General features: G+C 40.2%; 1 protein-coding gene across 3 annotated transcripts in view; it reads left to right on the top strand.

Annotated features, from left to right (window-relative positions):
• The window catches only part of hipk3b (homeodomain interacting protein kinase 3b), a 45,711-nt gene extending 33,749 nt beyond the window's left edge, over positions 1 to 11,962 (top strand). For 2 of the 3 annotated variants that reach the window (XM_026170051.1, XM_026170070.1), the window contains exons 4-16: positions 1,004 to 1,123; positions 1,603 to 1,689; positions 2,203 to 2,387; positions 2,479 to 2,638; positions 3,888 to 4,011; positions 4,128 to 4,252; positions 4,490 to 4,623; positions 5,277 to 5,444; positions 5,554 to 5,874; positions 5,964 to 6,110; positions 6,299 to 6,561; positions 7,667 to 7,806; positions 9,854 to 11,962. In XM_026170051.1, the coding sequence (XP_026025836.1) occupies positions 1,004 to 1,123; positions 1,603 to 1,689; positions 2,203 to 2,387; positions 2,479 to 2,638; positions 3,888 to 4,011; positions 4,128 to 4,252; positions 4,490 to 4,623; positions 5,277 to 5,444; positions 5,554 to 5,874; positions 5,964 to 6,110; positions 6,299 to 6,561; positions 7,667 to 7,806; positions 9,854 to 10,324 (2,445 nt within the window). In that variant the 3' untranslated portion in view covers positions 10,325 to 11,962. The remainder of the gene's footprint in view (positions 1 to 1,003; positions 1,124 to 1,602; positions 1,690 to 2,202; positions 2,388 to 2,478; positions 2,639 to 3,887; positions 4,012 to 4,127; positions 4,253 to 4,489; positions 4,624 to 5,276; positions 5,445 to 5,553; positions 5,875 to 5,963; positions 6,111 to 6,298; positions 6,562 to 7,666; positions 7,807 to 9,853) is intronic. The other variant, XM_026170059.1, reaches the window with a different exon arrangement.
• The last annotated feature ends 980 nt before the right edge of the window (positions 11,963 to 12,942 follow it).

Raw genomic sequence — 12,942 nt, 5'->3', positions numbered from 1 at the left:
TCAAAGTCACTTAACAAACAAGATTGCGCTCATCATGCATCCCATCAGAGTGGGAGCGAATGCAGTGCTTTATAACCTCACATATGGCCAACTGATATGAATGAACTGTCCCACCCACACATAGACACATTGCAGAATTTGCACCTCAATAACACTCTGATGCAAGTTAGCTAACGCTTAAGCATCGCGGTGGCCAAAGAGACCAAGAAGAACGTTAACGGAGTAAATGATTCCAACAAAAACACGTTAGTTAAAAAAACAAACAAACCTGCATATGTTGAAATGACGACGCAACATTGGCATCCCAGTATACAATTGGGGACATGCATGATTCTCTGCCTTACAGTTATCTTGATTTCAGTGTTATAGGATTATGTTCGTCTATTAGTGCTACATATGAATGTGTGTGTGTACAGTTCCCTTAATCTTTGTCATTCCTACAGTGTGGCTCTTTGCTCTCTCTGCGTCTTAGCTTTGCTGAATCTGTAATGATTGTTGTTCATTACACTTGGGTGTGATTGACGTCAGTCAGGCTTCTCACTGCTGTCCTCTCATAAACCTGTGTATGACATTCTTGTCTCACAGCGTGTGACTGACAGGCGCCGTTGCCCAGGAATGTATTTGACTTTGATACCATAGGAACCTTGTTTTCATACGTTTTCATGAACAGACAGTGACATCTTTCAGACATCACAAACTAGACTCGATATAAGGTCTTATTTGGGTTTAGACCTTTCAAGAACATGCCACATTCAAGGTCTTTTCAGCAGTTACCACTGTGCGCACATCCACACAAAGTAACTCTGAGGGACCTGTTAGTGTGATGTCACTGCCAATGACCTTGTAAATTTCCATTTGTACACAACAGTGCTGCAGTGATGTTAGTTTTATGAGAGAGTGATAATGATGGTGAAAACAGCCTTCCTTTCTGAAGTGACTATTACAGTACTTTATTTTCTTCATGGAATCTTTTCTCCTCCCTTTCTCTTCTCACATTCAACAGATTCGCTACATTTCTCAGACGCAGGGTTTGCCAGGAGAACATTTATTAAATTCGGGGACAAAGACAGCTCGGTTCTTTTGCAAGGAGTCTGACTCGCCTTATGCAGCATGGAGACTAAAGGTGAGGAGTGTTTATATACAAGTCACAGAAATGTATAGAATTTGAATTCCTTATTTAAAATACCTAGTTTCTAACCTTTTTGGGAAAAGCTTAAAGGTAAAGATGAATTGGAAATACATTCTTCCTGTCGGTAAACAGTAGTTGCTGTTCCTAGTATAGACATGGCGGTGTCTTTCCTGCAGTAAACTGAAACTTGTACACATAATTAAGATCATTGTCTTATCTCAAGTACAATGGAGATATTGTATTTACACTCCACTAATCTCAGTATCAGATTAGGGCTTTTCTTTGGACTTTTCTGATGAAACAGTTTACTGGCAGAGCCAGTATATATTGGTAGCTGTAAATGACCCAGCCTACAGCTAAAGCTGTGAATACAAAGGATTCAGTTCATAGTAACAAAATATTCAAATCCCAAGTAGCAAGTGCTCTACTTCGTTCATATGGTACATAACCACTAAATATTTTCTTGTCTACAGTCAACAGATGAGCATGAGGTGGAGACGGGAATGAAGTCAAAGGAAGCAAGGAAGTACATCTTCAGCTGTTTGGATGACATAGCGCATGTATGTTCAAAAACTTGGACCACAATGTACTTATCGGGACTTCAGAGGAAGTACAACATCAAAGGTTTAGACGTTGTAGGCTACTAGGTCTTTACCAGAGGAAGTACACCTACACATGTATGAGGAGAAGACAGCACACATGTTATTACTGTGAAAGAAAAAAAAGTTGCTCTTGAATTGCCTTCCCCCTTCAGTTGAATGGTAAACTTAAATTCAGAAGAAAAAAGGTTAAAGTTTCAGTCACACAAAACAAACCACAGGTGGAAATTCCCACAGTGACTGTCGATGCCTGTTCACGTCTGTACTTTTGATTTAAACGTCACTAGAGATTCTTGCGAATTATGTTCGTTTGCTTTTCTGGAAAATGCGTGTTCCAATAAAAGTGCTTTAATTAATTTTAAGCAGATTATATTATAGATTCATAATTTACTTTTTTTTTAAAAATATGATTATTTTATCTGCTACTTGTCAGCTATTTTGACAAGTCAGCCTAAATAAATGTCTGTATTCCAGGTGAACTTGATGATGAACTTGGAAGGTAGTGACTTGTTGGCAGAGAAGGCAGATCGCCGGGAGTTTGTGAGCTTGTTGAAGAAGATGCTGTTGATTGATGCAGAAGAGAGGATTGCCCCCGCAGAAGCTCTCAGCCATCCATTTGTGACGATGCAGCACCTGCTTGATTTTCCACATAGCAACCAGTGAGTTACCTTTGCTTCATATTGTGGAACTGGTGCAATTTTGACCTTCCTATATACCGGTAACTTGTACTCCCCATGTCTCTGTCTTCAGTGTGAAGTCATGTTTCCACATCATGGATGTTTGCTGGACTCGTCCCAGTGCATATGAGGCCGCAAACCGAAACAAAGGGCCTTTCATCAGGCCTGTAACTACAACCGCTGCTGCCTCAGCCAATCACCCTTTCAGCAAGATGACTGCTGTCCATCCTCAAGTAAGTTGGTTTTGATTCTTTTTACACAAAGTAATTATTGCATCCAGAAATTAAAATATTCAAAAACAAAGTTTTGTTTCCTGAATGATGGAATGATCCCACATGATGTGAATTAATAATAATAATATGCTTTGTTTTTGTGCTTCTGTGAAGAGTAATTGTACAGACCTTGCTTTTATTGCTTTTTTGTGTACTGACTTGTCCGTCTTATTGCGTCCTCGCACTGCTGTCATGGCAACAAAAACACGTCATGTTTCTGAGGTCATGGCAACAGTGCAAATCAGTGTTGTTGCTGAGGAGAAAAGAGCAACTGACCCTTTTTTGGGTTTTGGATCTTTATAATGCAAAACAACTCAGTTTATTTAACATGTACTCACAATGAACATGACTAATAGTGACATGCATGCATACATACATACATTACCTGAATAACAATGTAATGGTGACATAGTTAACCATTAGTACACGGGAAGATCACATTATGTCTCCCTCATTCCAAATCAGAACTAAAAACGGATAAGAGTACCAGATGGCATTTATTGAACGATAAAACTGATGCACTGTCATTTCTGTTATGTTTATGGGCCGCTATAAAAGAAAGTCAATGTTTATCATTCAGGATGTGGTGGCTTTCTTAGCATTACCGATTTGAAAGGCTGCTTTGCGTTTATAGTCATGTGTGCGGGGGCTGGGATACATGTAGGAGCTGTAGCAGACTGTATAGACCTAGTTGTTGTTAGCCAATAAATGTGATTATACCCAGGCACGAGAGAAGCATTAGTAGGGAAGCAAAGGAACATGCTCGACTGTTTACCCCTAAGGCCAGTCAATTCTTGAGCATGTTCATAGCAAAAGGTGTCTTAGAACAGAGAATATCAACAGCGTAAGAGCATAACCACAATTCTTTAAGCTTAGTGACTTTCATTTCTTCAAGGACTGCATTAGTACAAAAGTGGACCTTGAACCTGCTTTGATTCAGCAATTTATGAAATTATGTGTGATATGGGTTTCAGGTGGGCCTACACCTTGTGAACCATTATCTGTAGACTTATATACTACTGTTAAGCCAAAGGTTAACTGACTACCCAATAATTTCTCTATTTAATATGCTTCTGATCTCGCTCACCTGGGGGAAAAAATGCTGCTGGCATGTTGCCATCTGCTGGCTCTTCAGTGCTACTGATCGTAATTACAATAAATCTGAAAAATGCCATTATCCCCTTTTTATTATTGTTTTTTTTTCCTTTAGGGGTTAGCTCCATCAGCAGCCTCAGTAATGCACCCTGGCATACCACTGCAGACAGGAAGTGGTCAATTTGGATGCAATGAATCATTTCAGCAGGCTCTCATTTTATGTCCCCCAACCATTCAAGGTAGGACATGTAAAACTTTAATTTATTTGTCATGCTTTCAGTCATTCTTATATTTATTTGTCACTCTCCTTTTTGTGGATAGACTTAACAAAGACATTTTCTATTACCTCCCACAGCAGGAATCCCCCACAACACAGCTAAACCAGCAGGTTACTCTGTTCGCATGGAGGCCTCTGTGCCACTAGTCACACAAGCACCCTCAATCCAGCCCATACAAATCAGACCTGGAGTCATCACACAGGTAAGGAGGCACTTAAAATGACAGAATATGTACTGATATGAAATGTTAGCTTGAGGTGATTAGTGTGCTTAGATCAATGAAATGTTTTTCATTTAATATATATTAATCATTTTTGGGAGTCATTTAAAAGGGGAGAAATAACCACGTGCGAAAGAAGTTCAGAGTTGACCTTTAATGTACAATCTGATGAAAGTAAAGTCTGCAGTGATGCAACTTTGCTTCTTTGCACTCCAACAGTCTTGGTCAGCTCGTGCACAGCAAATCTTGGTGCCCACTTGGCAGCAGGTGACATCGGTGACATCGGTGCCCCCACCACCAACCACTATGGCGTCGGACACAGTGGCAGGCTCACAGAGATTGGGTGACTGGGGGTAAGACATGCATCTATTTCAGGAGGTTACACTACACCGTCTTCCTGATGTGTCATCCATATCATTTCGCGTCTGTATTTATAGTTCCATCGCATATTGTAAAAATTATTGATGCTTAATTATCTTTAGTTTCCGTGTGGTAGGAATGGACATGCTGTTCTCATGCTTGCTCCACTGAATGTTAACGACCTATGAGTCATAAGCTGCATTTGTGCTGCAGGAAGTTTCCTCGGGGACCACAAACCTTTGTCAAAACTCTGTTATTCCACCACAGGAATTACAGTTTAGAATAAGTTCTGGGGAAGTCTGTGTGTGTGCGCGCGCGCGTGTGTGTTTTTGTGTGTGTGTCTTGCAGCACCAAACATTTATTTGAACCACACTGCCTTGGTCATTGCACATTCAGTCTTCATAATAGCTGATAAAACGTGTTTCAACTTAAACATTTTTGCCTCTTTGAGTCCCCACCCAAAGTGGTGGATAGAATTGGTCTAATCTTTGTCATGGCAGTCCAGATATCCAACAGTCCAAAGCAAACTTTTAGTTCCTTGAAAAAAATCACTAAAACTTCTTGAGTACTTTTGGTAGAGATGTAGCTATGCCTACCAATTTTATTGAAAGCTGTGCACAATTTGAGATCTTTGCTTTATTTGCAGGAAAGTGCGTCCCCATGGTAACCATTACAGCTCCATGATTGCACACCCTCAGCCATTCTTAACCAACCAAATGACCATGTCCACCCACCAGCCAATCAACATAGGCATTGCACATGTGGTGTGGCCACAGCCAGCTGCCAACAAGAGAGCCAAGCCGTCTGTGAACAGGTATGATTCATGTTTTTTTTGTTTTGTTTTGTTCCCCCCCCCCCCCTTAGGAAGAAAAATAAGGACACAAAAACATGAATCTGACAAAGCCTCCTCTGTTCTTTTCTAGGTGCAACATCTCCCAAAACACTAACATCCAAAATTTAGCATGTCAGTCCCCAAAGATGGCCGATACAGCAAAGAATGTGGACGAGGTAGAGGAAGCCAGATGTCCAGAGGAAGGCCACGCTATTGGAGAGGAGCAAAGAACAGAGCAGGTGGAGGAGGAGGATGAGAACTGCTGCAAAGTGGAGCCAGACTGTGAGGAGCTTTCAGTTTCACAGGAGCAGAGACAGGCTATGGTGATCTCTGACCTCGCTAGCCCAACTGTTAGCGTCATCAGTATCAGCAGCGATGAGGAGGAGGGCGCGCAAAGACATTCAATTGGAGAGTGAGTATTGACTACCATGCTCCTCTTCCTAACATCTCTTTAAAGCATTCAAATTGAGTGTCTGATTTGATACATCTCTCTGCACATAGATGTAAGGGGAGTGCAGATTGTGAAGCGTGTCAGAGCACCGTCAGTATGGAGAGAGTCTGTTCTCTCAGCAGTCCAGACAGTACGCTCAGCACCAGTTCTTCTGCCTCATCTCAGTCCAGCACATCTCCCTGCAAACACCCCAACAGGTAAAGTAGGGATAGTAGCTTCAGACTGTCCTTGAACAGATGAGATACTGCCTGGTTTTAAAAGTCTCCATTGGACAGATTAGCCCAAATTTTAAAATAGTACATGACAACCAAAATAAGTGTGCAACATTGAGAGATATTCTGTTCAGCTACTACGCCGTAAGTTGCCGCATACATTCTTATTGCAGCATGTCGGACGATGAACAGGAGAGTGGTTGTGACACCGTGGACAGCTCGCCTGCATCACATACCTCTGGCCATAGCAACAGTCCCTTCACAGAAAGGCGCTATATTGCTGACAGCAACCAGAACTGCGAGCCTTGCGTCGCATGTGTTGCCCCGGAGACCGAGCCCAGCAAACCAACAGTTCGTACTGTTGTGGTGCCTCCAATGCGGGTGCAGAACAACAACAATAATAACCCTGCAGTCAGTGAAACTCATGGCAACACAGGTAATGGTTTACATTTGCTGCCAGATTTATACACGTTCTTACTCTACTTAAAAGGGGGATGAGCAGTAGATTAACACACTGATCATTCTAAACTAAAATGATAGTTAATGATATGGTTAACATGACTATATTCCTTCATTGTGCTCAATTGCTAAGTGTCTGAAGTATACTTTAAATAATTGTTGAGTCAGACAACTTGCAAATCCATGACTAGGTCGCGCTAGCTCAAAGGTCTTGTCACCACTGCTGCCGTCTGCTCCACAGGTCACGTGGCCTTGGATTATGTCGTTTTAGTAGGCCACAGAAGTTCTCACAGGTGATTATGGGTTACATGCCCTGACATATCTGCTTTGATCGTTGGAGTGGATATCTGTTTGCTGTCAACACTTCTTACTCAAGGCTGAGAGACCCTCTGTTTCTGTGTGGATTTGCATTTCTTGAATCTGCATAAGGCATGTGCAATTGCCCCAAAGATACCAGTCAGTATTTCTTTATTGGTGCTAGACTGGACACATGCTATATGTAGACTTTATAACAGTTGTGGTAAGTGGGACCACGGGCAACAACTGTCATTTAAGATCTGCCTTTCTTTTTAAAAATAAGACCCTTTAAAGTGCAAGGTTTACTGTAAATCCTTAGAAAATCATACAGATTCATATTACCTTTATGTCTCCAACCTCCAAACTATTACAACTAAAGGCACACATAAAAGGGCACAGCTTCCTATTCTAAGGCTGCCATGTGTATTTTTAGCCAATGGTCTGACCCTCACTATAAGCTCTATGAACAAGCTTGGTTACAAACTACTCCCTGACCCCCAAAACATATCTATTTATGATCATCTAAATGAAAGAACAGATATAACTGTGTTTAATGGTTTGGAACTGATCAAGCACAGCTGAAATCACCAATAAGCCTTCAGAGCCTCCTGCCACAAATGTTGCCATTTCTCTGGATGTAGTTGGATCTCTGGCTCAATCTTGTTTGCCTGTTATTTACAATCTAATATTGTTAGTAGGACACTGTGTTGTTTGTGTTTATAAGTGTCATTTCAGTCTTTCCGTGTTCTCTTCTTTACCCCTTTTCACATGACCTGCTTCCTCAGGCTTAGAGTCTTCATGCCAGTCCAAAGGGCGCAGTTTTCCTGGGCGACAACATCATCACTCCACTCCCCTCCTCAACAGGCCTCAGAAAATTACCCCTGCATTCCAGCCCCAGCAACAGCAGCCTATTGGCTTTGGGCAGGTAAGCACATGCAGTCGCATACCGTGAACGTAAATAAAGACACTAGTACAAGTTAGAGATGGCACGATACCACTTTTTTATGTCCGATACGGATATCATAAATTTGGATATCTGCCGATACCGATATGAATCCGATATAGTGTGTTTTTTAATCAATAAAACAGTTTTTTAATATCTTGCTGCTTTTTGTATAAGTTCATACTCAAGTTTAAAAAAAACCCAAAACCACTAAAGCTATTCTGTTATACCTGTATGCAAAAAATACACTGCACCCAAAATATTTCATAGTTCAGCATTACTGATCAATCTAATAAACTTAAACCTACTCCATCCTCCCTATTCTGGTATTTTAAAGAGTAAGCAACCTAACTAATAGGGTTCTAAAACTCCCAGCAAAAAAAAATTTTTAAATGGGGAACCACCCACGCTCCACCTCATGATGCTTAATCGACGTAATCAACTTTCATTTGATGCAGTGTGAAAAAAATGCACAGAAATAAATTATTTTCCAAGAATAATTAAATAGATTCAACATCTTTCTTCAACAGAATTGCAGACTGCACAGATCGTACCTCCCCAAAGGAAAAAGTAGTATAGCTTACTAGGGTATATTAGACTTAATAGTTACTATATACTGTAATGGACTTCTATACATTTTACATCAGATTAAAACTTGGGTGTAAGATTCAGATAACTATTTATTAAAAGCTAGACATTTTAAATGAGAATAAGAAAGAAAAGTATGTCTTTGTGCCCCACTTTTCCCTGTTCGGCCCCCCTGGCTAAACTTTGCTAGATCCGCCCCTGCACAGTTACCAGCCGTCAGCTACGTAGAAAAGGATCCTGGTGTAGAATGTAAATAAATTCTAAAAACAGCTTATCAAGCTTAAACGTGCTGCTGTTGTTCAGCCGCTGGTTTCCTCTTTCTGGCACGAAGTGAGCAATAAACAAACAAGAGAGACGGACTCGCGACAGAAAAGCCGATCAGCTGATCAGTAATTATTTTCACGTTTGAAGTAGCAGCAGGAGAGGGAGGGAGAGAGAGGCAGTCACTCCATATATCGGTTGTTAAGCTTAACGCGGGAATGCTTTACAAACATTCAGAGATGAACTTAGACATTTGCTTTACTTCTCTCTGGGATAACTTCCTCGGAAGTCGCAAGTTTTGTGAGGTGCTTTTTTTTGATATTTAATGGATCGGATTACTTTTTTTTCTTTTTTCTCCGATATCTGATCCAGTAATTTACGTCAGTATTAGACCGATACCGATACGTAATATCGGATCGGTCCATCTCTAGTACAAGTAAACTTATTTTTGAAAAAAAATTCTATCTGCCTCATCAAGTAATATTGACTGTAAAATTATTTGCACAAATTTGAGATTTTGAGAACAACAATTTTGACATAAAAAACTTGTCCTGAAAGGGCAAAATATGTTTCTTCTTCAAAAGAAGTCTGAGCAAAAGCATAAAAAGCTTGGTTTTAGCTCCAGGCAGAAATAATCCTGGTGTGTCTTTATGAACGTAATTGGCTGTTGCTTGTAGAACGCCTCATCTTATAATTTTTGTCAGCGTCAAGTCTTTTTCTGGAATGTAAAGCAGCAATGGCAACTTGTAAAATAACATGATATTATTAAAGTAACAGAGGTACTTGTGACTACACTCACTACAGTTTAATGTGTGATAAAGAGCACAACATTTGAATTTCAAATATTTCCTTTTTGAGGTAGTGCAGCAGTCAAGTTCATACTGTAAGTGGAACTTCCCTGGGAGGAGCAACATCATAGCAGTGCTTCCAAATGGTGTCAGATGATTTAAGTTTCCAAATATTTTTAAAGATGAAGGTATTTTACTTTGATACTGTTCATTTACTCTTATGTGCATTGGTACACAAGCAGATGATGCCGCTGTTGGTGACTGATAACATGGAAGGTGTTTACATGCAAGCGCATGGAAACAGCAGCATCTAGTGGCTCGCAAAGACTCACTCGGTACCGATGAATCTGAGGTCGTTGAATGTGAAATGTTGTTGTTCTTCGCTCCTTCAGGTGCAACATTTCAGTTCCTGCCATCAGGAATGGAACGGGAACTTTTCCCACCGGAGACCACAGGCCTACATCCCTCCCACCATGCATGGGCACACTTTCACTCTCTCCCACAGCAGCCCAAACCACACTACGGGCCCCCACCCACACCTTGGTGGACATCCGCACTCCCAGCCCACCATACTGTCTTACCCTCCGTCTGGTTCTCTGGTCACAGCTGCACCTGTGGCCCACCTCCTGGCCTCTCCTGGGGCCACCCGCCCCGTCCTTCAGCCAACCTACAGCATCTCCCATCCGGCAGGCATTGTGCATCAAGTCGCAGTAGGCATCAACCCCCGGCTGCTACCCTCCCCCACCTTGCACCCCCAGGGCCAGTTCAAGCCCCTCTTTCCCCCGCACTCCTACATTGCCTCTCCCGCCTATGGCAGTTTCCCTCTCAGCCCTACCAAAATAAACCAGTACCCTTACATCTGAGCATGGCTGCTCAGGTACCCTTCATACCACCTGAGGGCTAAGTGAGCAGGGCGAAATATATCTTTAACCACAAACAACATGGTTTTTATTTCTGAAAAACCATGGCACAACCACAGAGAAAGCAAACTATTTTTTGAATCATGTAGACTTGAGTGTAATTGAACTTCAAGCTTTAAAAAACAAAAAACAAAACAAAAAAAAGAGTTCCAATGGTAGAGATGATTTGGCAAAAATTAAGAAGGAAGTAACGTATGAATGATTGAATGAAAGAATGAATGAATAGTTAAACTCACACTTAATGTGTTTTGCACATTTGATATATCTTTGCATTGGATCTTCTACGAATACTCCTCAAGACAGGTGAATAATTGGGGTGTTGTTGAATAGTTAGACTTTGCACCCCTGATCCCAGCTATTTTTCTATATTGCCTTCTTACGTGTGTGCAAGACACATTCATCTTTGTAAAGCCATCCCAGTCTCTAGCTCTAGATTGACAGATGCACATGTCGTCCACAGTGTACGTTGTACTGCGTTTGAAGTATTTGTACCTTTTCGGTGTCTTTTGGTGTTTAGCAATGTCAAGTCAATTAACCGAATTAAATAGGGTTATTCCTCACGCTGCATGTGGTCTTGCATGAGCAAAAATGTAAACGGAAAGATGCATAGACGTTGCTCTTATTGTTTGTGTCACAAGACTCGCTGCATTGTATAACTGTCCCCAGCCATAGTGCCTTACATATTTGAGGTTGTTAATGTTACTACTTATATATGACTATATACATGAATATTAATGTACTGGACTGCAGCACTTGAAATTCCAATCAGTCGATGCATCCTATGTGTGAGTGTATATATATGCACATGTGTATATGTCCATGCATAGCCTGCATGGATGTGATGTATCGCGGATAGCGGTGCTTATATTTTCGAGTCTGTGTATATTTCAGCGTGTAGTGAGTTAATTTTTTTCCCCTCTGTTCTTTCAAGTAGAACAGCGTGCTTTGCTGTTGCAAATGCCTGCTGTTTCATTCAGTTCATTTTATTCTTTTATTTTTTTCATTCTCCAGTTCCCGAATGAACTAGTGTACAAAGTGCAAGTACTGAGTATTGCTTAATATTTGATAATCACTTTCTATTCAGTGAAACTCTTACTACTAACAGTATTTGTACTGTTTGAAACTGCAATACAATCTAAATAGTCGTTGATTATTCTTCATTTTTCGTCTTCGTATTTTCGTTTTTGAGTGTTTTCACTTTGTTTTTTGTTTTTATTTTTTTTAGATGTTTAGAAGTGTGGTGGGCATGGCTTTGATTAGGTAAAGAAAAAATGCAAATTAATTCACAGTATGGAATCTTCTAAGCCTGAGCAAACCATGCAGTATTTGATATACACACATATATGGACATATATTATAGAGCTAGACTATTTAGTACAGATGCTTGATAAGGTGTGAGTTAATTGTGTGCAATTCTCTCATTTATGCATGTGTGACAAAGTTAACTTTTTCACTTTACATTATACCATTTGTTAAAGGCTTACAGCTTATCGGTGTCAACTGCTTATTTTATACATTCCGTCAGGGAGGATATATATACATATATAAGACTGTAGCACCAGTCTATATATATGTAGATATGCTGCGTGTGTGCGTTTTTGTTTTTTCTTCTGTTTGTTTTACTAGTTACATGTGTGGGTTTTTTTGTCTTTTTCTTTTCAAATGAAGTTGCTTGTGCAGCACCAAAGACTGTAATTCATTTCTTGAGCAAGGTAGCTATTCTGTTTGCATAGACCTCAGTTGTACTGTAGTTGTAGAATGGGGTTAAATTAAAACAAAAAAAAGTTGTATTTAAAAAAAACAAAACAAACAAAAAAAACAGCTGAGGTTTTGTCTAGCTTATTGGGCAATTAATAAGTCGTATCATTTCTTTCTTGAATGTATCATAGATAAGCTGCTATATGATTGCCACTTCAATAGCTGTGAAATTAGGTGATTTCTCTCTGAGTTTAAACCTAGCGTTGCTATTTTTGTATAGGTCCCTAATTATCTGAAATAGAAGTGGTTTTGATTTTTGTGTTTTGCGTTCATATTTGAAGTGTCATTGTAACTACTGTATTGCTGATGATGAACATTAGTTGCATTTGTCGTTTCTCGGGGTGCGTGTTTTTTGCATCAGTATTTTATCCTTATTAACCTTTTGGGCTCGTCACTGCATATAAATGATGTATCGATGTAACTTAATTTTTGTATGTTTTCATATTGACGTTTTGTACACATCTGAAGCTATAGCTTGCAGGATTGAGTTAACTTTTTTATTGTGAGTAAACGGTGTGCTACCAGTACTCTCGTGGGTTATGAGGGCACTGCGAGATGCCGGGGGGGAAAACAAAAACATTGTGTTCCATTGGAAGACTTCTGTGTTGTTTCCACTAGTCACACACAAACGCACTTGCCACTAAGCACTTATAGAGGTAGGGAGGCTTGTTAGGGTTTGGGTGATTAGACTGTAAGAGAGAAATTTAGCCCAATTTTTCTGTTCTAAAATGACGTTTTCTGATTTGTTTTTATTGTTAAATTGGTTTGATCAAAGTATTTATTGCAGCCCTTTTATCTGTTCA

This window comes from Astatotilapia calliptera, chromosome 1 (genome assembly GCF_900246225.1).
Source record: "Astatotilapia calliptera chromosome 1, fAstCal1.2, whole genome shotgun sequence".
Taxonomy (NCBI): Eukaryota; Metazoa; Chordata; class Actinopteri; order Cichliformes; family Cichlidae; genus Astatotilapia; species Astatotilapia calliptera.
The sequence above is the reverse complement of the archived record's forward strand: the minus strand, read 5'-3'. Positions and strand labels throughout refer to the sequence as shown.